This window comes from Coregonus lavaretus (assembly GCF_964263955.1).
Source record: "Coregonus lavaretus genome assembly, chromosome: 2".
In the NCBI taxonomy this organism is placed as follows: Eukaryota; Metazoa; Chordata; class Actinopteri; order Salmoniformes; family Salmonidae; genus Coregonus; species Coregonus lavaretus.
Window position 1 is genome coordinate 48492162 of NC_139989.1, and position 27286 is coordinate 48519447.

A 27286-nucleotide genomic window follows, 5' to 3' on the forward strand; every position below is an offset into this window, starting at 1 on the left:
TCATGGTGTCTTTTTTAATCAATGAAGACATGTTACTTTTTACACTGTTCTTCTGTGAAGTACAACATTCTGTAAACCATCTTTACCCATCTATCATACATGCTCCATCTAACACACACACACACACACGCAAGCTTTCTCATTGAACAGAACAATGTTGAGAACATTGATGGTCGTCTACCAATGCATAGAAGACCATATCACATGAAGTTTGTACACAAGAGAATGAGGAAAATATTAAAATGAAAAACCAAAGCACTGATAAGACATGGCAGCTAGAGCCCCTTATGTAAGATGTGTACTTGAAATAAGCAGTCCAGAAAACAAGGAGCCATGGAGATGTACCCATTGTCTGAGTCAGTGCTTCCAGAGAAAATAAATACATAGTTACAGTAGCTTAGTCATGTGTGGTTGAGAGTTCAATTCCTATGCAGTGCATCATCAGGAGGTCCTCAGGTTGTCCCAGCTAGAGAACTAACTCCATTTTGGCAACATTTTCATAGCCATCTTGAGAATCCTTTTACAGAGGTAAATTCACCAATACACTGATATAGTTTTACAGTTAACATACAGTATTTATTTTAGAACAAGTTACTACTTCCTTGAGTACCATAGGCTCTCTCAATTAAAGTCTACTAGTTTCACCTGATTTCAAAGCCAATTTATGTTGGATTGATGCATGCATGGTTCGAATCCAGGCTCTGTCGTAGCCGGCCGCGACCGGGAGACCCATGGGGCGGCGCACAATTGGCCTAGCGTCGTCCAGGGTAGGGGAGGGAATGGCCGGCAGGGATGTAGCTCAGTTGGTAGAGCATGGTGTTTGCAACGCCAGGGTTGTGGGTTTGAAAAATACAAAAAATAATGTATGCACTCACTAACTGTAAGTCGCTCTGGATAAGAGCGTCTGCTAAATGACTAAAATGTAAATGCATCAAGCCTAAGATGTTAAGGCAAAAGTGTTATTCATTGTGAATATCAGGAATATTTAACTATACATTGTTTTTGAAAACACATTTTATGAATAGCTCTGCACGTTATTCGTCAGTCATCATTGGCAAAACCATTAAAATAGCAGTTATTTATAAATTTTAAGTATAATTAGTGCAGTCTCAGTATACACGGTCAGTCATTTAAACATTGTACTGGATTGTCTTGACCAAAGACGGGTCAAACAGATTTTAGTGCACGACTAGGTTGTCATAAATGACGTGAAGTTAGATCAAGAAACAAGGCATTTCATCTACCCAGATGATGAATGTTGTCAGAGATTTACAATTCATTCATTCACATTGGGATGGGTGAAATGTGGCAGTATCCAGAAAGATGAAGAAAACAGCAGAGGGGATCACAGAGCATCTACAGTAAATTGTATAATTTCCCCTGTGCAGTACAGGTAACCTGTCATTAAGACATCAAGTGACCACTTTGAACAAGCAACATGGTCAAACAAAGAGAAACAAATCTGTGGCTTTTGTACCCATTGTTGCATGTTCAGTAGTACCAGGAGAAGTCATGTTCAGTATTACCAGCAGAGGTCATGTTCAGTATTACCAGGAGAGGTCACGTTCAGTAGTATCAGGAGAGGTCACGTTCAGTAGTACCAGGAGAGGTCACGTTCAGTAGTACCAGGAGAGGTCACGTTCAGTAGTACCAGGAGAGGTCCCGTTCAGTAGTACCAGGAGAGGTCAAGTTCAGTAGTATCAGGAGAGGTCATGTTCAGTAGTACCAGGAGAGGTCATGTTCAGTAGTACCAGGAGAGGTCATGTTCAGTAGTATCAGGAGAGGTCATGTTCAGTAGTATCACGAAAGCAGCTCATTTGTCTTTGGACTTTCTTCCCTTAGGACTTCCTACCCTTGGGGACTTTCTACCCTTGGGGACTCCCTTGGTGGAGTTCACTTCACTCTTGGTCTTCTGCAGGCGGGAGAAGATCTCTTTGAACAGGGCCTTGTACTCTGGGGTGTTCTGGCCCAGCCGCTTGTCCACCTGGTCTACCTGCCGGCTGATGCCCTCCAGGGCCTCTGGGGTGGAGGGGGTCTGGGGCGGGGTGGGGGGTGCAGCAGCAGCCGCCATGGCTGAGGAGGGGCCGGGGGTGGCCATGCTGTAGTCCTTCATGGAGGGGTCTCTGGAGACTGGGCGTGACGTCTGCACCCCCGTGTGGCACATGCTCTCCTCGTGGCGCCGGCACTTCCCCAGCAGCTCCTCGTATTTCTCCAGCAGGGCGTGGTACTGCTCGTCCACCTCCCTCAGGATGGACATGCCCCGCTTGCGCGCGCCGTTGGCTTGGATCGCGTAGCTGCCCTGTCGCCTGCCCGAGGCATCGTCGGCCGAGATGGTGTTGAGCGCCGTGTCACTGCAGCTCTTCCTCACAGGGCCTCCCTGCTGCCCCCCTCCTCCTGTCCCCCCAGACTCCCCAGTCCCCTCACCTCCCTCCGCTTGCCCCGGTCCCTCCTCAGGTGTGTCGGTCTCGGGGGCGTTGTTGAGCAGGGTCTGCTCCAGACCCTCATCCAACAGACACACCCGGGACCTCCTCAGCTGCTGCATCTCCTGTAGCTCCGCCTCCAGCTCCTGCACCCGCAGCTGGCAGCCCTCAGCCCCCAGGAGGCGCTGTTCCAGGAGCTCAAACTCCTGCAGCACGGCTGTGCACTCCCTCTCTGCCCCCTCCCTCCGGCCACGCTCTGCCACCATGGCGGACCTCAGGGAGGAGATCACGCCCTTTAGACGCTCGTTTTCCTCGTCCAGGGGCCGGCGCTCACGCTCAGACACCAGGTCCACACTGCCGGGGTTGGCCACCAGGAAGCCATCCTCATACCTGTAGAGCGTTACATCACACAGAGGAGCGCGAGGTTACAGCAGGGGGATTGTAGTCTTATGTAATCTGAACACCATACATTCAGGTCATTTGACAAATGTACTAAGCATATTTTCCCCATACAGTACTTTGGACTTTTGATAGAAACTTCATAGAGCATTGCTCCTTACTGTACCTTGGTGCAGTGCAGAGTTCTTTGAGGCAGGGGAAGGAGTGGACAGTCTTGCGTCGCTCCCTCTTCTCTCTGTGAACCTTCAGCTCCTCTAGCGTACGTAACTCCTCCACACGAGCTGTCATGGTATCCACCTGAGCCTGCAGTGTCTCCATGGTACCCGTCAACCTGTAAGCACACACACACACATATAAAATGAAACCTTCACATAACAAAAATGTAAAAAATAAAATAAAAAAGTGGACTAAATCTTATTTACATCACGACATAATGTACAATACTGTACTGTGACTATACTGAGCCTGTGTTACGAAAACAACGGTGAGGCATTTATTTACTATGAACAGTAAGAACCATTCAAGAACTAAGCTTGTTAACTCTTAACCCAAATATTTCTTAGCATTTCTTAGAAATCCTTGGTATAAACACCATGAAGAAACGGGTCATGGTACACAGTCTTACATAGAGTGAATGCTCATATTGTGGATCATAGCAGCTAGGACAACTCAGGAGAGTATTCCCCCTCACCTGTCTATCTTCTGCTGCGAGGCCTTGCTCTCTATAACCAGTTTCTCATTGGTGATCTCCAGCTCTCTGGCTGTCACGTCTAGCTGCTCGTAGACCTTTGCATGCTGCTCGTTCATCTCCCTCAGCATCTCCAGCTGCTTGGACAGGTACTGCAGGGGGAATATACATGTGAATGAAGACATGGACCTTACAGGGAGACACATATACCGAGACTTTATTGAAATAGTCTAAAACGGATGTAAAATAACTGGACATCTACAGTGGGGAGAACAAGTATTTGATACACTGCCGATTTTGCAGGTTTTCCTACTTACAAAGCATGTAGAGGTCTGTAATTTTTATCATAGGTACACTTCAACTGTGAGAGACGGAATCTAAAACAAAAATCCAGAAAATCACATTGTATGATTTTTAAGTTATGAATTTGCATTTTATTGCATGACATAAGTATTTGATACATCAAAAAAGCAGAACTTAATATTTGGTACAGAAACCTGTTTGCAATTACAGAGATCATACGTTCCCTGTAGGTCTTGACCAGGTTTGCACACACTGCAGCAGGGATTTTGGCCCACTCCTCCATACAGACCTTCTCCAGATCCTTCAGGTTTCGGGGCTGTCGCTGGGCAATACGGACTTTCAGCTCCCTCCAAAGATTTTCTATTGGGTTCAGGTCTGGAGACTGGCTAGGCCACTCCAGGACCTTGAGATGCTTCTTACGGAGCCACTCCTTAGTTGCCCTGGCTGTGTGATTTGGGTCGTTGTCATGCTGGAAGACCCAGCCACGACCCATCTTCAATGCTCTTACTGAGGGAAGGAGGTTGTTGGCCAAGATCTCGCAATACATGGCCCCATCCATCCTCCCCTCAATACGGTGCAGTCGTCCTGTCCCCTTTGCAGAAAAGCATCCCCAAAGAATGATGTTTCCACCTCCATGCTTCATGGTTGGGATGGTGTTCTTGGGGTTGTACTCATCCTTCTTCTTCCTCCAAACACAGCGAGTGGAGTTTAGACCAAAAAGCTCTATTTTTGTCTCATCAGACCACATGACCTTCTCCCATTCCTCCTCTGGATCATCCAGATGGTCATTGGCAAACTTCAGACGGGCCTGGACATGCACTGGCTTGAGCAGGGGACCTTGCATGCGCTGCAGGATTTTAATCCATGACGGCGTAGTGTGTTACTAATGGTTTTCTTTGAGACTGTAGTCCCAGCTCTCTTCAGGTCATTGACCAGGTCCTGCCGTGTAGTTCTGGGCTGATCCCTCACCTTCCTCATGATCATTGATGCCCCACGAGGTGAGATCTTACATGGCGCCCCAGACCGAGGGTGACTGACCGTCATCTTGAACTTCTTCCATTTTCTAATAATTGCGCCAACAGTTGTTGCCTTCTCACCAAACTGCTTGCCTATTGTCCTGTAGCCCATCCCAGCCTTGTGCAGGTCTACAATTTTATCCCTGATGTCCTTACACAGCTCTCTGGTCTTGGCCATTGTGGAGAGGTTGGAGTCTGTTTGATTGAGTGTGTGGACAGGTGTCTTTTATACAGGTAACGAGTTCAAACAGGTGCAGTTAATACAGGTAATGAGTGGAGAACAGGAGGGCTTCTTAAAGAAAAACTAACAGGTCAGTGAGAGCCGGAATTCTTACTGGTTGGTAGGTGATCAAATACTTATGTCATGCAATAAAATGCAAATTAATTACTTAAAAATCATACAATGTGATTTTCTGGATTTTTCTCTCACAGTTGAAGTGTACCTATGATAAAAATTACAGACCTCTACATGCTTTGTAAGTAGGAAAACCTGCAAAATCGGCAGTGTATCAAATACTTGTTCTCCCCACTGTATATGTTCCATCAGTGCAGATGAAGGAGACAAGAGGAGGAGAGGAAGCCGTTTTAGACTATTGAGATACATCCAATGACACCCAATGCCAGACACACTCAGGATTTGCTGTAAAAAAAAAATCAGTCACATAGATTTGACAGGATTCCATTAAGGTTAAGCAAGATCATAGTGTCACAGTTTCCTAATTCCTGTCTACACAAACAAGTGTGGATCAACTATTTTTCTTCTCCAGCAGATTAAAGTGTGTGATTGGTTGATGTGGCCGTCAGCAGGCAGCTTTGTTGTTGCCTAATAAGGCAGTCTTTGTTGTCTAATGAGGTGGCAGATTTCACTCAGAGGAGTCAGTGGGTTCCCCTCTCCCACACAGCCGCACACTCTATGTAAACACACACTCTCTCTTCCTCTCGCGCTCTCTCAGGCAGCTGCACTCTGCTCCTCTCCTATCAGAGCTCTGCAGGGTTTAAATGGCTTGATGGCGCATCAAGGAGAATGTAATTGTGCTAGCCTAGAGAGAAGAGGTACTTTTCAGGATCATCAAGTGCATCGTCAGCAGTTTAAAACCCACACATTCCAGCTAACACACCAGTCTGGAGCCATGCTTGCCAATATGGCCTCTCAACAATTCAACATTAAATATTTTTTACATTTTAGTAATTTACCAGGCGCTTTTATCCAGAGCGACTTACAGATTTTTCACCTAGTCGGCTCTGGGATTCGAACCAGCGGCAGGGCACTTTGCAGGATCAATCATGACATCAACATCAATCATGACATGTACACACGCTCACACATAGTTCGTGAAAGTGGTGCCAAAGTGGTGTCATGCTGTACCTCGATCTCCTGCACCTGTTCCTCATTGTTGATGTACATCTGTTGTAGGGAGTCCTCCAGCTCCTTGTTGCGCTCCAGAAGGGTCTTCCCCAGCTCGGCTGCCAGGTGCAGATCTGTGAGAGGGGACAGAGAGGAGAATGGAGAGAGACAGAGGAGAATGGAGAGAGACAGTAATATTGGTTGTTGCTGCGTTAGCCCAGCTCAGTTCAAGTATTGCATTGGATCATTATAGACTGTTTTAACTCCATTCATGCAATGCTTTCTGGCTTTCCTTAAAGTGATGAATTTAAGACTTCGCCTCCTCATTTCAAAATCAATAAGAGCGAGCAGTAGAGAGAAAATCCCCTCATTCAATTCCCCCTGCTGGAGTTTATTTTTTTTTAATCCTCTATCTTTTCTGAATAAGACCAGCTTTCGTGACCTCTGCCAAGATGAGCTCAAGAAAATGGAGTCTGACTGCAGGAGAAAGGAGGAGACTAAGGGAGAAAACCTAGTTAGCACAGGCTCTGTCTGGATTACTCTGGGCAGAACACACCAATACAGGTAATCTCAGAGCTCATTGACCATTACTCATGGTCAGAATGACAGAAATATCCCTGTTAGTTCTTATTACCCCACTCCAAAAGAAGAGCGGCTGTACAGTCTGTACATACAAGCATAAAGGTTTTAGCTAAATCAATAGTCTCTCTGCATTGGTTACTACACAAATATCCTTTATTGTCACAACAAGATTGGTTTCTGGGGAAAAGGTTAAACAATAAACCCCAGCACATCTCTGCTCTCAATCTGCTTTGACAAACATCTCCACAAATAAACACACATACAAACAAGGTAACAAACATGATCCCATCTGAACAACAAAGCACTGGGAGGGCTAAGGGCAGCGAGCCACTTGGTTTCCACGAGCAGCTTGATGGATCCATTATTCATCGGCTGCTGCAGTGACGAGGCCTACATGGACTGAGAGTAGGGATGAGGAGGGGAGCATTGTTGACTCCTGGCTCCAACATGCCTGCCCCACTACTCAGAGTCCATGACAGTATATTGGGAGGAGGAGAGGGGTGTGAAACAGAACAACTGACATCCATTAGGGAACATGAATGCAGCATTTTATCAGCACAATGCATGGTTTGGTATCAGAGAGATAACACAAGTAAGGCAACAGGAGCTAACAAATAAAAAAGGACAGAGGGGCAAAGGACAAGAGGCCCGTCTTCAACACATAGCTAAAAATGTAATTAGCTCATCTGTAGGCTACCATATCTCCACTACAGCCCAAGGTCAGGCTGTAATTTGCTGTTTTAACACAATGGACAGAAGATAACAGGGGGGTCCTACCATCTACAACACAAACGCTACGTGACCAACACACAGGTGCCTGGTACACATTGTCTAAGGCCTAAAAATGATGTAATCTTAGGGTTGTGCCTTTATCAAAGGCTGCCGCACAACGGTTGTTAGTGCTGGCAAACGGATAAGAGGAATAAGAAGCTTGCTGAGAGAGGGCAAAAGATATCCCAGTAAATAGGAGAAATCATGTACCCACTTCATTAAGTACAAGTGAATATCATATAAGAATCACTGTCAAACTGACATCATCTCCCCATGGCAACCTTGGCACACACACAGCTCATGTGCACTGCAGCCTTCTGCACGTGTGGCTCTGCATCATCCTTATGCCCTCAGATGTGTATAACTCATATAGCATCTAGTGAAGCACATCACAACCACACTGCACCAGCTGCTACAACTATGACATCATACCCTACCATCTGGACAGACAGGCTATACATGTTGAGCTGATGATAATGACCACTGAGGGCAATAGGTGAGCAGCCCTGAATACAGATCACTTACATAATGATCACATATTCACTCCGTGTGTGAAAGTGAGTGGAAGTAGACCATAGCAAATACAATATGACCCCTTGGTTGGAACAGCATGCTAAAACTGTACTAATACAATTTTACATGCAGGGTCACCTCCAAAATCTTTCTAACCCCCAGGCTGAAATCTCTGATCCCAGTCTTAGAGACCGTGTCTGGGGCCCCCTAATCAGATCATCCAGCTGGGCTTAATGCTCTGACTCTCCATATTGAATAACACTGTGAGATGAGATAGAGCCTGCTGCTGGCTGCAGAACAGCAGAATCCACCAGGTTGCCAAACCCTGACCAGACCAGCGAAACACTGATGAGACGCAAAGCTGCTTTCATTCTCTGGGGTCATCGGTCAATGAGGTGATGTGGAGGACGAGGCAAGGCCTGGGCTAGGGAAGGACATATACAGTGAGGGAAAAAAGTATTTGAAAGTAGCTGATTTTGTACGTTTGCCCACAGACAAAGAAATTATCAGTCTATAATTTTAATGGTAGGTTTATTTGAACAGTGAGAGACAAAATAACAACAACAAAATCCAGAAAAACGCATGTCAAAAATGTTAAATTGATTTGCATTTGAATGAGGGAAATAAGTATTAGACCCCCTCTCAATCAGAAAGATTTCTGGCTCCCAGGTGTCTTTTATACAGGTAACGAGCTGAGATTAGGAGCACACTCTTAAAAGGGAGTGCTCCTAATCTCAGCTTGTTACCTGTATAAAAGACACCTGTCCACAGAAGCAATCAATCAATCAAATTCCAAACTCTCCACCATGGCCAAGACCAAAGAGCTCTCCAAGGATGTCAGGGACAAGATTGTAGACCTACACAAGGCTGGAATGGGCTACAAGACCATCGCCAAGCAGCTTGGTGAGAAGGTGACAACAGTTGGTGCGATTATTCGCAAATGGAAGAAACACAAAAGAACTGTCAATCTCCCTCGGCCTGGGGCTCCATGCAAGATCTCACCTCGTGGAGTTGCAATGATCATGAGAACGGTGAGGAATCAGCCCAGAACTACACGGGAGGATCTTGTCAATGATCTCAAGGCAGCTGGGACCATAGTCACCAAGAAAACAATTGGTAACACACTACGCCGTGAAGGACTGAAATCCTGCAGCACCCACAAGGTCCCCCTGCTCAAGAAAGCACATATACATGCCTGTCTGAAGTTTGCCAATGAACATCTGAATGATTCAGAGGAGAACTGGGTGAAAGTGTTGTGGTCAGATGAGACCAAAATCGAGCTCTTTGGCATCAACTCAACTCGCCGTGTTTGGAGGAGGAGGAATGCTGCCTATGACCCCAAGAACACCATTCCCACCATCAAACATGAAGGTGGAAACATTATGCTTTGGGGGTGTTTTTCTGCTATGGGGACAGGACAACTTCACCGCATCAAAGGGACGATGGACGGGGCCATGTACCGTCAAATCTTGGGTGAGAACCTCCTTCCCTCAGCCAGGGCATTGAAAATGGGTCGTGGATGGGTATTCCAGCATGACAATGACCCAAAACACACAGCCAAGGCAACAAAGGAGTGGCTCAAGAAGAAGCACATTAAGGTCCTGGAGTGGCCTAGCTAGTCTCCAGACCTTAATCCCATAGAAAATCTGTGGAGGGAGCTGAAGGTTTGAGGTGCCAAACGTCAGCCTCGAAACCTTAATGACTGGGAGAAGATCTGTAAAGAGGAGTGGGACAAAATCCCTCCTGAGATGTGTGCAAACCTGGTGGCCAACTACAAGAAACGTCTGACCTCTGATTGCCAACAAGGGTTTTGCCACCAAGTACTAAGTAATGTTTTGCAGAGGGGTCAAATACTTATTTCCCTCATTAAAATGCAAATCAATTTATAAATTTTTTGACATTCGTTTTTCTGGATTTTGTTGTTGTTATTCTGTCTCTCACTGTTGAAATAAACCTACCATTAAAATTATAGACTGATCATGTCTTTGTCAGTGGGCAAACGTACAAAATCAGCAGGGGATCAAATACTTTTTCCCCTCACTGTACATACCTCTTCACACCATCTGGAACTCACACCACCTACTATCCTAATATACCAACCTTACCCTTTAGAATGAATGATTGCTAGGAAAATACAGCTTTGATCTATATCGTAATTTGTGGGGACATTTAAAATGCTAAAACGATAGCTTCTTTCCCGTTCTATGTTTAGAAATATGGGGATAAGATCAGAGGTGGGTGACTCTGCTCAGCCAGTTCAATACACAGGGAGTGAGCGCAGAGACTACACATGCCCTCATCTATGTCTATCTAGCCATTAGTGGAGGAAGCGACAGACGATGGGGTTCAATCGAGTTAACTAAATCAAATAATTGCAGAACAGATACAAAAGGGGTGTGTCACTCTATAGGAGGGATGTATTATCAGACTAAGCCCTGGATGAATAGAAAAGGTTGTGTGCATGAAAAAAAAAGTATGACAAAAAACAAAATGTATGAACTCACTAACTGTAAGTCGCTCTGGATAAGAGCATCTGCTAAATGACTAAAATGTAAAATAAAAATGTGTATTATGTGCCTTTTCAACAAGCATCTCGAAACATAGCTTCATTGGGAGAGTCTCCATTGTTGATCCCTATGATTCATCAGAGTACAGATATGAGTGGTTAGTAAATGTCCTGTGTCTCCAGTCTAGCCAGTAATATATTTAAAGAGAACTGACATTTTCCTCACTCTGAGATTGCAACTCTATATAATCTTTGTTCACAATTCCACAGAATCCTGAGAATGTCAACCATTTCTCTCCCTGAATATCCTACCATCTCTCTGTTTGTCTGCCAACTCTCCGGCAGCCTGATGTCAGGCTATCACCTAATACCTCACCAGCACATCCCTGTGCCAGGCAGAACCACGACTCAGCATTTTGGTGACTTGAGGAAAAGAACCCTGAGAGCCAAGGGTTGGCACGTGACCATCCATCATATATGAGGAGAGAGATGGATGGTGAAATCAGACGGACAGTAGGGTTATTCTGAGAACACGCACTTTACTGACAAGATCAGAATAATTGGCAAAGGCAGGAAGCTCCATAATTTATTAAGGGGACGTCTAGAGCAGTGCCTATACACAGAGAGGTAGAAATGAGAGAGATGGAAGTAGGCCTGTGTGTGTCAGAGAGAGAGAGAGAGAGAGAGAGAGATAGAGAGAGAGAGAGAGAGAGAGAGAGAGAGAGAGAGAGAGAATGTGTGTGTAACATGGAGCAGCATTTCGATAGTTCCCACGCCTTCTACTCAAATGTATGGGACTTGGGGTGTTGGGGTCTGTCTTAGAAAGTGCATGAGCTCCATCACAAAATGTCAGTTTGATCATATCAAGGATAATACTTACAATTAAGACAGTAGTCCATTCCAGATAAGCACGCTTGTATATAGAGCCAAAATGACAGAACATGTCATGAATTCTTCAAATGAACAATGTCAATAATATTGTCTTATTTTCTTGAAGTGCAATTAGCATAATTTGATACATCTTCAGGTCGTTGCATTAAATGACAGTGATGAGGTCTGTAGTCAGCATCAGCTGCTTTTTGCTGTGACTGTTTTTACTGTAACATTGTAACGGAACGATTCGCATACATACGCTAAACAAAACCTGCAACAAATATAACCACAACGGCCACAATGTAACAACAATGGTGTGTCAGTCTACTCACCCTGCTCCAAATCCCGTTGGTCGTACCATGGCTCATCTTCCTCCGTAACAAACTCCTCCATCCTGCCTGCACGAAGCATCGATGCTCGGTCTATCGTTGTGGATGTTCACCCGGCGCTCTGTAAAATCTCTGACTGCTCGCCCGGAAGCGAAAGCATGCGTCGTATGATCAACAAATCTCGAACAGCGCAGCCTCCCAAACCGTAACCCTTTCAGCAACCTTTAACATTCACGAGGAAAACCGCGGGCGCACCTGCCCCCAACATTCTGTAATGAACCATTCGAATGAGACAGATGCGTTCTTTTACCGCACCTGACACTAAATTCATATCTCAAGCCCGACAAATACACGCACAAACTGGACACTGCAAGCAAGTCCTTATATGCAACGACAGCACTGTCGGCCTACAATAAAAATTGAGAATGAGGTACCCAATAATTGTACAATATTGAGACGTGTACGTTCACTGAACAAATGTGTGACACTGGCAAATGCCACGCATAATTTCCCCCCTGTTGTGATTTACGTAGGCCTCCAGCTGTTGTTACACGCCCCCACTCACTCGTGCTTCGCACCCATATCTCTCCTGATCCATTCTGCAACGATCCCCAACCCCCTTCCCTATACAGGGGAAGATTCTGCTCCATAAAACAGTCCTTCCACTTAATCTAATTGTATAGAGCCCATGAGCCATTTAGTACCAGCCACTAGACATTCAGTATTATAGATTTTATTGTAAACAGGTCTCACAACGAGCAACAGTGTGTGATGGCAGGGTGCTTTTGGATATATTTGAGTGATGGCTGAGTGTTTTTCCCATTGGTGCATCAAGTGCTCTTTGGATTCCATCATGTTTGAAATGGCTGACTGTTTGAAAAGGCACCCACCCAGTCACCAACCAGAACAGGAAGACATGGCCAGCTCTGCTCTTTTAGACAAGATAACCATAAGGACGAGAAAAAATAAAGAATATTTTTTTGTATTCCTCAGCTTAAATAAAAGCTCTCATTGAGAATCTCATGAAAACAACTAATAACTAACAACCAAGAATACGTTCAATTACAGCTCTAAAATCAATCAAAGATAGAGTCTGTGGTTGTTACACATCCAGTTGGCTGTCCTCTACAGTCAGGCAGAATGACAGACCAGGTAGCAGCAGGGTTTGGCCTGGTATCAGCTTTGAGCAGGGATGACTAATTGTTCCCCAGCAGCACCAGCAGACATGCTGTATACAGTACATGTTTAATAGCGCCATTACAGTGGCTCTCCACGCCAAGGCAGCATGAGCCTGGAGTTGACACAGCATAGCAGCATTTCATCCCTGTAACAACTGAGTGTCTTGGCCTGGGAGAGATGTGAGGGAGGAGGGAATCAGTTGGAGAGAGAGAGAGTGGATGAAGGGGTCAGACCCCCAGGTTGTTATCCTCCTCCACCTTTCCGTTCGTAGTCCCTCCTCCTCCTCCCATCCATCTGTGTTCAGAGGTCTCAGTGCTGTGTGGTCCCTTCAGGTGCTTCCAGTCTGCTTCACTCTCACAGCGCTTCACACCGCTGAAGAACTTCTTTATCAGAGTCTTGGCCTGCATTTTCACTGTGGACACAAAATAGTTCATTATTAGAAAAGGCAGCTTGTGCCAGAGAGCACACACAAAATGTTGGTCTTCCTCACCTTGACCTCTTCCCCTACTCCTCCCCTCTGCTAGTAGATGAGACAAGTAGCGGGCAAATGACTTGAACAGCTCCTACAAGAAGGAAGATTTCACATTTGGAATACTGTGATTTGAAAAAGTGACAAATGAAGAACCAAATATCTACATCACAGCTTGTCCCTTCCCTCTCTCCCTCACCTTGGTGGTAAACTTGCCCTGCGTATAGAAGGGGTCTAGACAGCGCACCACGATGTCAGCCACCTCCTTCAGAGACACAGGCTTGGGGGCTTTGCTGGGGCTCCCTGGCTCCAGTACAGTCTCCTGGATGTTGGGGTTAAAGGTCACCTTTTTCCTGCTGTCCTGTAGGGGGCCGCTGCGCTTGGCTGAGGGGAGGGCCTCCCTCTCTTCACATAGCTAACACACACATAGAGAACATGTGGTAGTAGATGTTAACAACAATGTCATCATTACATTACAGTTAAAAAACTTGACACAATAATACTGTTGTGGCAATATAATATTGGTCTCCATACCCTTTGTTTTAGCAACGATTTAGTCTTGTTTTCATGTGCGTTTTGCCTGTGAAGAAGACAGAAGGAGTTTAGAGAGAGAGGCAAAACGGAATAATCCAGTCCCAGACTATCTAGACTTTATCTACAACTTCTGAGGGACATCTTACACTGTGATAGAGTCCAAGTCCAGTTTCGCTCCCTCTTTAACCTCAGTATTATCCAAGCTGTTGATTTCTGTGGGGATGGTATCCATAGGGATAGTTTCCATGGGGATGGTGTCCATAGGGATGGTTTCCGTGGGGATGACTTCTATGGGACTAATGTCCATAGGGATGGTGTCCATGGAGACAGTAGCAGGTGTGATTTCCTTAGTGGGGAGTGGTATTGAAAAGGCCTGTGATGACACATCATTTGTTCCTATCTCCACCTCTTGACTCTTTTCAATCTGTTTCTTCCCAAAGTACTGGGTAATGTTGCAGGAGTTCTTAGCAGCCTCCACTAGCTTCTGCTGCTTCTTGCTCAGGGCCTTGCCTCCTGTCTTGGTGGGACTGTTCAGGGAGACAGAGACTGCACTGGCTTTAGCTCTGATGGAGGAGCTGATGGTTGGTGCTGTATCTCCAGTCTTTGTCTCCTTCCTCTTCCCCCTCTCCTCCTCACTGGCTGACTCTCCAGACCCAGCCAGGCTCTCAGGACCCCCGCTCCCTGTCCCCCTGTTGGCCGCTGGACCTGGCCCTGTAGTGGAGCCCTCACAGTTAGAAGCCCTCAGCAGCTCACTGGCAGTTTGGAAGGGGTTGGAGGAGCCCCTCAGACCTGCTCCTATTCTCTTCCGCTTTAGCTGGTGGAGAGAAGGAGACACCGAAGGAAGGATGCTTAGTTACTAATAGAACCTAGTATGAGGCTGACTCACAATAACACTGACTGCATCCTGTTACTAATGGGCTGAGATATGATTCTGAGACAGTCTCAATGCATTAGCAAGTAGATAAATATGTAGTCATTACTGCTGCTTATAAAGGAGTGCTACAGTATTTTCTAAAGCAAAGTAAAGGCAGAGTCCTCTGTGTGCTGTGGTGTTGGGCCTTACTGAGTAGATCTGTGAGGCGGGCGTGAAGCCCTGCTGCTCCTCAGTCAAGGAGGAGGAAGAGGAGGAGGCTGCTTCGTCTTTGGATTCAGTCTTTATCTCTGTGGATTCCCCAGAGCAGCTGGTCCCTTCTCCTCCTCCTCTTCCTGCAGAGGCAGCCACTCCCTTCTTCATCTCTGATACCTTTAGGAACGGGTGATGAGTTAGATGAGTGAAAGAATAGCTTAAAAAGAATAGCTTCCATAGGGCTCAATACCTAAACTGACTTTAGAGTTGTACAATAAACCAGACAGTAGTCAGGAGCTACTCACCCTCTTCAGGACAGCTGCTTTGTACAGGTTAGAAGACTTGGTGATCTTGAAGACCTCATGTTCAATATCCACCGCCAAGGAGAGTGTGTCAGAGCTGGGTGAGGGAGGAAAAAGGGAAAGAAATAAATAAAAATCCAAGTATCAGTTATCCCAGTGGCATCAGTGACTTGGCATTTTAGGTGCATGTGCATTAGTAGTGACTGGTACCTGTGTGTGTCTGCTGCTGCCACCTGGTGGTTGTTCAGAGCCTCCTGTAGCAGGGCCACACAGTGCTCCCGGGCCTGGAATACAATTGATGCACACATTTGGCACACACTCTTGTCAAAAATATTGTTAAAAGGCAAGTGAAAATGTATTAATTTGATTTGAACCTCTATTCAAAGGGAATGTGCCACTGAGTTTTAAAACATGTCTATACAAGGGAGAACTGGTAAATAAATAAAATCAACACTATCGTAAGTGGTGTTACATAGATGCTGTGTTCACGATGCATGATTAATACATAATTCATGGTTTATTTGATGTAGTAAATAAATAAATGATTTATTGATGTATAGGTAAGAATTTAAATGTGATGTAACAGGTCAAATTAACGTTAGGCATTGTTTGTGTTTTTATGTTCCATCCCGGAACTACCGTTCTCTGTTGTGTTCCTGCTACGGAATTTGTTAATTGACTGTGTGCAATCTAACTTGAGCAGATCTTAGTCTGAGTTATAATTGTTGATGGCAGAGGCCAAGAAAGACAGTAAAGGGACTTTCAAGGGACTTTAAGGATTCAATAACCTATTTTCAGGACAAGCAGCCAACGAGGTATTTTGTTCAACCTGTAGAACTTTGTTTATTTTCGCGCCAAGTGCCATTTGTAGTCGCGACGAGCGCCATTTGTATTATTTTGTTTCAGTACTGTATAATTTATCAACGTTACTGTGTTCATTCAAATATATAGTTCTCACGGCGTGACGTGGATGCATCGGATAAAAAGACGTGCAAGGCAATAAACGCCCGTTTCAAGGAACCAACCTGTGTCTGTTGTCGTGAAGAGAGCTACAACTATACATAATAAAAAATTAAAATCATGACATACAATCAATCAGTCATACACCACAAAATACAAATAGGCCTAAATATTTTCCTTGAAAATGGGTATTCTTGTAATAAATGTATGAACCACACAGTGGCAGTACAATCCCCTCTCTGTTCCCTCAAATCTGCAAACCCAGATATTCAGTGTTCTGTGCATTTGACCAAATATTCAGAGTCTGACCCTGGATAAACCAGCATCTAGTTCATGAAAGAGGTGTTGGGTAAAGGCCTTAAAGCAGAATTTAATTATGGATCAATAAATAGTTTCTAACTAGCTCATGATGGTGGAGACGCTGAATACACAAGGACGTGTGCATTAATCATCAAAAGCATGTGAATGTGCATATTGCTTTGCACGTACATGAGCATGCACGTGAATGTGTTTGTGTGTGAGACGTTTCCATAGCAGAGCTGTACCTTGACGGTGAGCCTGGGGATCTTCTGGCTGCTGGCCTCTCTGAGTGGGCAGTCATCATCTGTAGATACAGTTGAACACAATATCGAAACCCATTCAGTCACATAACGGTATTATTAGTCAGTCACTTTGCTTGTCTACACTGATATTACAACAATAGAGAACCCACCTGGGGGGATAAATGAATCTTTGTGTCCCTCAGACACCTACAGAGGAAAGAGGGAGAAGAGAACAGAGGGAAATAAGACACCCCCTCACACTTATATTGTCAGTTAGTGCAGAGAACCTACAGAGGGCCCCTCAAATTCCTCACTCCACCTTAGAGCTCTGCCTCTCTCACCTAGTTGCTAGTGTTCCAGTGTTCCAGTGTTTCAGTGTTCCAAGCCCCTGCTGTTGCTGGCAGCATCTCAAACCAACAGTCTCAAAATCATGGCTCAACTCAACACGTCTTTTGTTTGCCAGGATTAATAGCATAGATTTGAATAGCCCTGTCGTGCTGATTTGACTCCACATATGGGAGAGATTTACCACATGGTGCCTTACAGGGGCCCCTAGACCCAGCCTCCTTGCCTGGCAGGCCACAGCTGGAAAACAGATGTGGAGAGAGAGGGAGCTGCTACAGTGTATGAAGGTTTGTTTACTGAAGCAATGGAAAGACTAAGCTTATGGAGTCAGTAGTTGTGTATCACAGTATGACAGCAGGGCTGTCCATGTACAGCATGTATACAGTACATGAATGTGAGGTTTCACCTTGCACAGGTTCGTATACAGTACATGAATGTGAGGTTTCACCTTGCGCAGGTTCATTTGTTTCTTGAAGAGATTTCCAAACTCCTTCCTCCTATGCTCGGAGCCATCATCATCATCACCACCGCTCTCCCAGCCCTCCTCATCATGCCTGAGGAGATTATATCACCACAGACCTCAGCATTCCTACTGTACTGTCTATGAGTGACAGCTAGAAAACACATTTTAAAATCAACAATACATGTGAAAATAATTCCAATCAGAAGGAAAGACCCCTATCTTGCCCTGTTAGCAACTAAAAACTACAACAAATGTTAGCCTGGATGCCAGTCTGTTTCTGCTTTAACCAACAGAGTTAGACTGGCCTCCAGGCTACTAGACCGTTGCATTGCTGACCTCTCAAAGCCGTAGCCCTTCCTCCCCCCAGCGTAGAGGTCGCGGTCAAACCCAAACGGGCCCCTGGGCTGTTTGCTCTGAGCCGCCCCGGTCTTGGTGCACAAAGTGGCCCCCTTCTCCAGCTGGGCCCGCACAGCCTTGGGGTCACGACAGTAGTCACAGGCTCCAGCACAGTCTGGCTTCTGGTCCCCAAAGAACTTGGAGATGGTGGCATGGCGGCAGCTGAGAGAGCCCAGAGACACAGGTTAGAGAGACAAACACAGACATGCTAAAGGTCAAACCACTAGGAGGCCTTGCATATTGTGCATGCCTCATTAAGACTCACAATACAGAAAAGTGCACATGACACAGTATGATATCAGAAAGGTTAATACTGCTGATATGAGGAATTATATAATGATTGTGTCATGGGGAAATGACGAAGAGGATCGTCATTGATCAATAGCTACCATTGTGTAACAGATCACCCATTACTGTCCATGATCAATGTGTGTGTGTGTGTGTGTGCATGATGTGTGATCAAACAAGGTCACGCTCAACTAGCCATCAAGTGGCCAAATAAGGCTTTGACACAACTCGCTATCACTAGATGTTAATCACACTTGAGCAGAGAGGGGTCGTTCCATTTGATTTCATTCACTTTTTGACCGCACCCCTTTTGATTTGAACAAAACTTTCCATACATATTTGCCCATGATCAAAGTGGTCAGAAAGTTACTTTTTGGACCTGAATGCCAAAACATGTAGGAGCTAGAGGTGCTCAAGTTGACCTATTTTGCATACCCCACCATAACATGAGACATCAATGTCTTAAATCATTGGAGAAGATAAACGGTTGAGTTTGATATCATTTAAAAACATACAAAAAAAGGGTTGTCAAACTATTTGATAATTTCTTCCCAAAACATTTTTTTATGACAATTGTCATTTTTTAACCTTTAATGTAAATTATTTAAAAACACGTCAACTAAAAAAAAATCATTTTCCTGTATGTTGTAGCATCGACCCTATTTTACATCATCTGAGGCGTTTGTGTTGTGCCTGCCATCGGTTGAGACGCAGCATACTCTTGAATACAGGGTGGGTGTCATGTTTTGGTTGATAAATGTACTAAAATGTGACTATAATAAAAATGTCAACTTTCAAATGGTACCACAGAGATGGTTGGAGGTCCACACATCCGGGAATGTTGACTTGAATAGGAATATCAGTTGGTTTAAATAACACTGTCAATCCTCCATAGGAACTATTGAAATCATAGAAATATAGATAATAGAATAGACATTGCCATTTAAGTTGACATTCAATGGTGGGTGGACCAGCAGCCATCTTTATGGTAGTAATTGGAAGTAAAATGTTTAATTAAATGTAAATGTCAATGGTGTACCAGCTAAATTGCAGTGGTCTCAAGGGATAGGTCCATTCTATTTCTATGATTGAAATGACACCCACCCTGTATTCAAGAGCTTGCTGTGTCGCAACCGAAGAAATTATCAAATATTTTGACAACCCTTTTTGTAAGCTTTTAAATGATATTGAACTCAACTGTTTATATTTTCCAGTGATGAAGACATGGATGTCTCATGGTATGGTGGAGTATGCAAAATGGGTCCACTTTGAGCAATGGGTCAACTTTGAGCAAGAATGTTTTGGCATTCAGGTCCAAAAAAGACACTTTCTGACCAGAATACACAGATACACCACTCCCTTCTATTCTGAGGAGAAAAAGGGGTTGTGGGTGTGGAATGACTCCTGAGTGAATAATGTGAAACAGAGATGAGGTTCTATAAAATAACTGCTTCTCTAGAGTCTAGTCTGACTAGCAAACAAAAAAGATCTACTTTTTAGGAGACTTGTAAGTGAGTGAGATTGGCCATGGGTGGTGGTTGGTGAGGATGTTACTGTTCTAAAGGACTTTTAAATAGATTTCAACATCTGAAAATACCTATTCACTCTTTAGAGTATAGGTGTTCCGCTTCTTTGTATAACAGCTTGCTCTTTTCACTCAATAGAGCATGGCGCTTGCAACGCCAGGGTTGTGGGTTTGATTCCCACGGGGGGCCAGTATGAAAATGTATGCACTCACTAACTGTAAGTCGCTCTGGATAAGAGCTTCTGCTAAATGACTAAAATGTAAATACACAATATTATGTCATGTATAAACACACAGTGATACACTCAGTCATACACACATTCATGCAGGCTAGTGTCTCTTGGGGGAATACTAGACAAGCCACCTCCATAACACACCAAGCCAGACTACCTCGGATGGAAACCCAGTCTCAACAGTTTTCAAATAGGGGGGAAAGAGGCAGTCTCACCAAGGGAGGAGGGGAGAGAGAGAGAGAGAGAGAGACAGAGAGAAAGAGAGAGAGAGACAGACAACGAGAGACAGAGAGCGAGAGACAGTGAGAGAGCGAGAGATAGCGAGAGCGAGAGAGAGACAGAGAGAGCGAGACAGAGACAGAGATCATGAAGCGACAGTCTTTCCAGAGGAGGAGTGCAGGAAGAAGATAACGACCCACAGCAGGAGGAGGAGATGATGAACCAGCCTATATTAATACAACAGGCAGACAGCACTAAAACACAGCAGGAGTCCTTTGTGAGTGGAGATATCAACAGTGTTGCTCTTGCACAACCGCTGCCCTTTCCACTGGCACCAAGAGACGACAACAGCTACTACTAACTGGGGGAAAAGAAGAGAGTAAGAGTGGAGCGAGAGACAGTGGAAAGCAAACCAATGACAGCTGGAGAAGCTCACTTTGAGCCTGATTTGTTTCCTTTGTGAAACCCAGAACAGACTGTACAGAGGACAGCAGTGCAGTTGATGGGGTTTTGGTCATCTCTTGGCCTCGATGCTAATCGCTACTTGAGGACTTATCTCTGCTAACCCTAATCCTGAAAAGACCACTGGGTTGAGGAGGCGAGGACACCACCTCTGTCTCACTGCAGGCTCCAACTCTTCCAGCAACACACACACAGGGAACTCGCTCTCCACACTCACTCAGGTAGGTGTTGGTTCTTGTGTTACATCACTAACTGATCTGCGAGGACACCACCTCTGTCTCACTGCAGGCTCCAACTCTTCCAGCAACACACACACAGGGAACTCGCTCTCCACACTCACTCAGGTAGGTGTTGGTTCTTGTGTTACATCACTAACTGATCTGCGAGGACACCACCTCTGTCTCACTGCAGGCTCCAACTCTTCCAGCAACACACACACAGGGAACTCACTCTCCACACTCACTCAGGTAGGTGCCATGCTCTATTGAGTGAAAGGACAGTTTTGCACCTTTATTTACGCTCTGTTGCATATATATAAAAACGACCCATACAGTTCAGGTGAGTGTATGCTGGTTGTGAGGGTGTACATGTAGCTTATATGCATGCAAATACGGGCCAGAATAACAGTGTGTTAGCATACTTTATAGCCTAACGAAAAGAATGTGAAGAGTGTAATTTAGCTGTCATCAGTGTATTCCAGCTGTGTATTAATAGGGAGGCTATTTACATGAGAGCACAGTGTGGGACCAGAGTTGGAACAGCTCTAGAAGAAGAGCTCCCTTCCTGTATGTCATTATCATAATGACATTTCTAACAGCTGAATATTTAGCTAGACTTTAATACCGTGGGAAGACCTGCTCCCATACCACCCGGCCTAGCCATGAAACCTGAGACTGGTTAAAGCCCAGTCTGACTGGGATCTAACACTACAGCTGGTGGAGTCTACCTGGGAGAGAGAGACAGAGAGTGGCTGTGGGAAACAGAACTAAAAACCATTGTCAGCGAAATGCATACAAAATACATTGGACAGAACACATTCCACCACAACTCAGTCAGGTCCTGCAACACAACAGGAATAGAAACTCTTTAAAGGGACACAGACAGTAGGACAAAGAGACTGAGCCAATAGTCTGGTATCTGTTTTACATGCCACACCTTTAGTCAATAAAGCATTTTACTGTCAAATGAATTGAAGCACTATTCTATTTTTCTAAAGACTTCCCCTTTAATAGAATCAATACATTCAATTATATCCTAATCCAAGTCAATCTAGTGTTGTGATGAAGAGAACAGATATGTAATGTAAATCAAGTAGCCTACAGTGTGATCTGGGTTGGGAGAGGAGAGGTAACACTGTGGTGTAACTGCATAGCTAGAGAGAAGGAGATGGAGAGAGTGTGAAGAGGAGAACTGTGGAATGATGATCAGGAGATAATTAATATGAGCAGTATCCTGTCTTGGCATCAATTGTCACACCCAACTGCTATTTACAGTTTATAGGGAACATACTTTCCCACAGCAATAGCAACATATGGTCTACTCATATGTGCATAAAGAATAGACAGAAACGTTTTAACACACAAGGCAAACATCGGTGTCTGCCCTTGAAATAACATAGAAAAAAGTCCTCCCTTTATACAGTCAGCCAGTGGGTCCCTCCTCTCGGTCTCAGGACTGTTGTGATAACGGTTGTGTGTCAGTCCACAGCTATGCTGCTGGGAGAGCGCTATAATTACTCTAGTAAGTCTGGAACAGACACAATCCCACTGGACCAGAAAAACCAAATCCTTTACACACCAACATATTACCAGATTATAACACTCTTTCCAGATGGAATCAGTTGATTTCACTCTTTCCTACCTAATCATCAGAAATGCATGCACTAGCAGCTAGCCTTTACATTCAAGGATGAACACACAATGGTTTGTCAACATTCCATTGGTGTCAGGTCATCTACATAGTTAGACAGTGACATCCAGTATCTCTGACAGTCCATTATGGGTGAAGAATAAGGCATTTTTAAAAATACCTAGATTCTAATAATTACAATATACTGTAATAATAATCCATTATTAATAATCAATAATCCATATTTCATCCACTTTTATCCCTTTATTTGTGCCTTCATCGAAGTGGTCACATCACACAACCTGCACCCAGATACTACAGAGTTGTACCCACCCTCAGTGTGAGTGACATTATGGATGCCAGGGAGGAGATGCTGACCCTGCTACAGAAGCTCTGGACCAAACTGCAGGGTCTCCCCACCGCCAGCCCTCTGGAGATAGGGGCCTTCGCTGTCCTCATCCTCTTTATCGGTAAGCTACACCTCTCAGTGGAGATATACTCCATACACTTAACCATGTGCTTCAGAACATGTCAGAACATGTCTTGCAAAGGATGAACATGTTAGAACATGTCTAGCAAGGGATGAAACTCCAACATCTTTAATATGACTTTAGATAGTGTGAAATCAATCATCCTGTCTGGACATAGCCTAGACATAATTAAAATGTGTAGACTAGCTACTATAACTGTGTTATTTCCTAGTGGTCTTCCTGCTCCTGCTGCTGATGACCTGTTTGACGTGCTGCTGCTGTCGCAGGACCAGAACCAAGGGGCCACATAGTCAGCTGACCTGAGACAATCCCCACTTCCCCCAATAATGAGGAGAGACATTATAAAACAGGCACTCTACGGCCCTCTAAACCACAGAAGAATGAGGACCCATACAGACTGGTGTGAACTGAAAACCCTCTGTCACCACTGTATCACCAGGAAAGACATTCTGGAAAGGCACTCTATGGGCCTCTTAACCCCGGAGGAATGAGGAGGACCCGTGGGGAGGGTGTGGAGCCCGTTTATAAAGGAGCCCAGCTTCTAGGATGTATGGGTGTCAACTCAACTTCTGCCACTGGCTCAGAGATTATAAGAAAGAGCCCTCTGCAGTTTTCATCAACAACAATGGAGACATCTTGCCAAACCCCTTGTGAGAGTGTTGCCATATGTATTTTATCTAAAGGACTTCCTTTGCTTTATTGCTGTGTTCATGTGCTAGACGGAACTAGGAAACTCAGAAATGTCCGACTTGCTAACTGGTTGAACGCGGCACGTGAACAAGCCATCATCTCCTTCTCAGGGGATTCAGAGGACCATGCCTGCCCTCTGCTGTACAAACATGGAACTGAGGCAGTGAGGAAGCCTTGTAATATGCTTCACAGTTATACACAACAGAAAAAGAGTAATGTTGTCTTTTACGTATAGTTGTTGCATAGGTTAAAAAGGGTATCTCTTCCTTCTTAAAAAAGCATTTTCTTAGCCTGCCTAAAATAGTGCCATACGCTTTTGTATCTCTCTTGCATGAAATAAAACAAAAATGCAGATGATTGTGGGTGTGTTATATCAGTGGTTCCCAAACTGTGGGGCGCGCCCCGAGTGGTTGGCACGGGAGGCGCGGGGCACAAGGTGCAACTTCTAAATTGTTTTCCTCTTGTCATGTCAATCATTGCATACCTTAGAGAGCTATTTATAACTTGTAAGAAATGTCCAGATCAACTAGCCCATGTCAGCTAATGTTTTTTAGCCTGTTGATTTTGTTATAATGTTTGAGTCGCTCAAATATCACATAAACACACATTAGACATGGCAAAACGTATAGAATTGCAAGACATTTTGCTTTAAAACTGCAAAAGTTTCTCCGCACACCATGACAAAATGTGTAGATTTGCAGGAAATACTGTAAGCGTTTAAACCTGCATAATCTTCTCTCCGCCAACAAGAGGGGTGTGACAGTTTGTGTTATGAACAGTGCTTGTGCCCACAGAAATAGACATGGCGCGCGAGCGCAGGGGGGGCGCGAGATGTTCCCCAATGCTGGAAGGGGGGCCTGAGTGAAAAAGTTCGGAAACCCCTGTGTTATATAACACTCACCCCTCTTGCTCACAGAATGACACCATGGCCTCGAAGTCTGTGATGGAAGCCTTGTCCTGATCTTTCTCGGAACCACGCTTTGCCTGCAGAGAAGTCACACAATCATTCACTCAACGTTAAATAAACAAACATAAAAATATTTGAACACTGTACACACCAATTGCAATCCCTATGCATTTACAGCACTATCATGTTGCTATACTAATAACCAGCCTGTGAGGCAGGTTGACAGTGTGGTCCAGACGTCACCTGTTTGCGCGCCACCTCCTTGCGGATGAGGAAGTTCAACTGCTCCCTGTCCTTGGGGGAGTAGTATGTCCTGCAGGAAGAGGGCAGCCCGTCTCGCCCCGCACGCCCAGATTCCTGGTAGTAACTGGCCAGTGACTTGGCCAGGTTCCAATGGGCTACAAACCTGACATTAGCTTTGTCCACCCCCATGCCGAAGCTGATGGTGGCCACAATGACAAGCACCTTACCCTGCATCCAATCAGTCTGAGCCTCTGTGCGATCTCCTGCCTTCAACCCTACACAAGCAGGAGATAAAGGTCAAGAGTCATGCCGCCCACTTTGTTATGTCTCGTCTCACCACCAATTAAACAATCTGCTTGATTCTCGTCTTTATCAAACTTTTGCATTGCCATTTACTATCCTAGCCCACAATGTTTGTAAGCCCTTGAGGAATGTCTCACCTGCATGGTAAGGCTTGGCCAGGACTCCCAGCTTAGTCAGTTGGTGAGCCACCGTCTCACAGCTTTCTCTGGTCCGACAGTACACGATTCCACAACCCTGAAAAAAGACATACAGATAACTATCCCAAGCTAAGTACCATGCACTGATTATAAGGCTGGGTGATATATTTAATTGCCAAGAGTGTGCAAAGCTGTCATCAAGGCAAAGGGTGGCTATTTGAAGAATCTCAAATATAAAATATATTTTGATTTGTTTAACACTTTTTTGGTTACTAGATGATTCCATATTTGTTATTAAAATAGTTTTGATGTCTTCACTATTATTCTACAATATAGAAAATAGTAAAAATTAAGAAAAATCCTGGAATGAGTAGGTGTCCAAACTTTTGACTGGTACTGTATGTCGTGAATTGTCCATAAGTTTAAAAAATAAATAAAAATAGACTTAGAATTTTTTGGCCATATCGCCCAGCCCTAACTGATTACACCATCCATTAGATACAGGGTACAGTAGGAAGAGATATTTCATGTAAGAGAGAGTCAGAGGGGAATCTAGTCCACCAACCTGTCCTTTGGGGCCTTCCCCCAGGGTCAGGGCCTCCCTGATGAAGGCATGCAGGTGCTTGTAGGGGTCCTCCAGTAGCTCCCTGTACACCACCTCATAATGCAGGTTACTGCGAAACACGGGCGTGGCAAAGGACAGCGGTGATCGCAGCCTCAGGGACTTTGCTATGTCCTCCTGCACCTTCTGGGGTGCCGTGGCTGTCAGCGCCACGCAGGGTACCCCAGGAAGACGGGCACGCAGATTGCCCAGTTTGAGGTAGTCTGGTCTGAAGTCATGCCCCCACTGGGAGACACAGTGAGCCTCGTCCACAGCCAGGTAGGAGAGGAGGCTCCGGGAAAGCAGGCCTGTCAGGCAGGGCTGGAAGGCAGGGGAGGCCACCATCTCTGGGGTGATGTAAAGCAGCTTCAGCCTGGGGCTCTCACTCTCCAGATCGGCCAGGATCAGACGGCGCTCCCCCGCAGGGAGCTTGGAGTTGATGGAGCATGCAGGAATGTTCAGGTCTCTTAGGTGTTCCACTTGGTCCTGTGATGGAGGATACAGAGAAAGGGATCATCATTGAAGAAACCTAAATACACAGCTAGCTATTAAGTTAAGGATAATTCAACCTATATCAGAATCAATCATGTAATCAGGACAAATTATACAACAGAAGAAAATACTAAAGAAGAGAGACTGACCTGGATAAGAGCGATTAGAGGGGATATAACCAAGGTAATGCCCTTCGCCAACACTGCAGGAAGCTGGTAGCAGAGGGACTTCCCTGCCCCAGTTGGCATGCACACAAAAACATCCCTGTCACCTGCACACAACAGGGGCAGTAATTTACACCATTCCATCGACAGTCCAATTAGGGCAACTACATTACTCAGATATTTTTAATGACAATAACTGATCATGCTAGCTAGTAGTCAATGAACTGGTTGAAGAATTGGCTAATTAGCTAGTTAGCTAGCTAGAATTAATAGAGCCGTTCTTAGGTTGCGTAAGTTATTGTTAGTCCAACATTTTTATTATGGTCCTCACCTTTAACAACTGCTTTAACAACGTCCTCCTGCTTCTGGGATCGGAACTTATCGAACCCAAAATGGGTTTTTAACGCCTTTTTAATGGAAGTCATATCTTATCCCGAAAGACTTCTTCTTCGATGAGGTTTAACAGCGGTTGGCATCCAACAAATGTTGCCCCAGAAAGACTTCCAACTTGACAACAAACTTCATTCTCTAGTCGTCGCGTATCGATGACATCACGCCATTCGGCACATAAAGGAAGCCATATTTTCACCAGTGAATCCTTTTAAACACATTTTATCTACGGTTCTCTTTTACATTTAAATTTTTATTAAATGTCAAATGACCGAAACAGATGTGTTCATGT

The 27286-nt window shown here is 44.9% G+C and overlaps 2 protein-coding genes across 2 annotated transcripts; both read right to left on the minus strand.

Annotated features, from left to right (window-relative positions):
• On the minus strand, positions 1-12194 carry LOC311105306 (cerebellar degeneration-related protein 2-like). The gene is made up of 5 exons (XM_084147411.1): positions 11749-12194; positions 6193-6305; positions 3511-3659; positions 2986-3150; positions 1-2810 (listed from the first exon to the last, which is right to left on the minus strand). Exons 1-5 carry the CDS (start codon positions 11825-11827, stop codon positions 1814-1816), a joined length of 1503 nt encoding a protein of 500 aa, XP_084003537.1. The 5' UTR covers positions 11828-12194; the 3' UTR covers positions 1-1813.
• A 268-nt stretch (positions 12195-12462) lies between these two features.
• recql5 (RecQ helicase-like 5) lies at positions 12463-27128 on the minus strand. The gene is made up of 18 exons (XM_084147386.1): positions 26936-27128; positions 26590-26711; positions 25913-26434; positions 25348-25444; positions 24908-25182; positions 24659-24741; positions 17942-18163; positions 17591-17696; positions 16968-17004; positions 16801-16859; positions 15506-15579; positions 15299-15392; positions 14991-15170; positions 14074-14741; positions 13928-13973; positions 13593-13808; positions 13415-13487; positions 12463-13336 (listed from the first exon to the last, which is right to left on the minus strand). The coding sequence occupies exons 1-18, from the start codon at positions 27027-27029 to the stop codon at positions 13152-13154; spliced, it is 3153 nt and encodes a 1050-aa protein (XP_084003512.1). The 5' UTR covers positions 27030-27128; the 3' UTR covers positions 12463-13151.
• Between the last annotated feature and the right edge of the window lie 158 nt (positions 27129-27286).

What these genes read in the sequence shown, in the direction of transcription:
- LOC311105306 (XM_084147411.1), bottom strand. Translation starts at nt 11,827, where the DNA reads ATGCTTCGTGCAGGCAGGATGGAGGAGTTTGTTACGGAGGAAGATGAG. An exon ending in AACAGGTGCAGGAGATCGAG is followed by an intron (nt 3,660 to 6,192) that starts GTACAGCATGAC and finishes TTCCCCCTGCAG; the next exon opens with TACCTGTCCAAGCAGCTGGA. An exon ending in GAACTCTGCACTGCACCAAG is followed by an intron (nt 2,811 to 2,985) that starts GTACAGTAAGGA and finishes AACGCTCTACAG; the next exon opens with GTATGAGGATGGCTTCCTGG.
- recql5 (XM_084147386.1), bottom strand. Translation starts at nt 27,029, where the DNA reads ATGACTTCCATTAAAAAGGCGTTAAAAACCCATTTTGGGTTCGATAAG. An exon ending in TGTTAAAGCAGTTGTTAAAG is followed by an intron (nt 26,712 to 26,935) that starts GTGAGGACCATA and finishes TGTTGTGTGCAG; the next exon opens with GTGACAGGGATGTTTTTGTG. An exon ending in GCAGCAGCAGACACACACAG is followed by an intron (nt 15,393 to 15,505) that starts GTACCAGTCACT and finishes TCCCTCACCCAG; the next exon opens with CTCTGACACACTCTCCTTGG.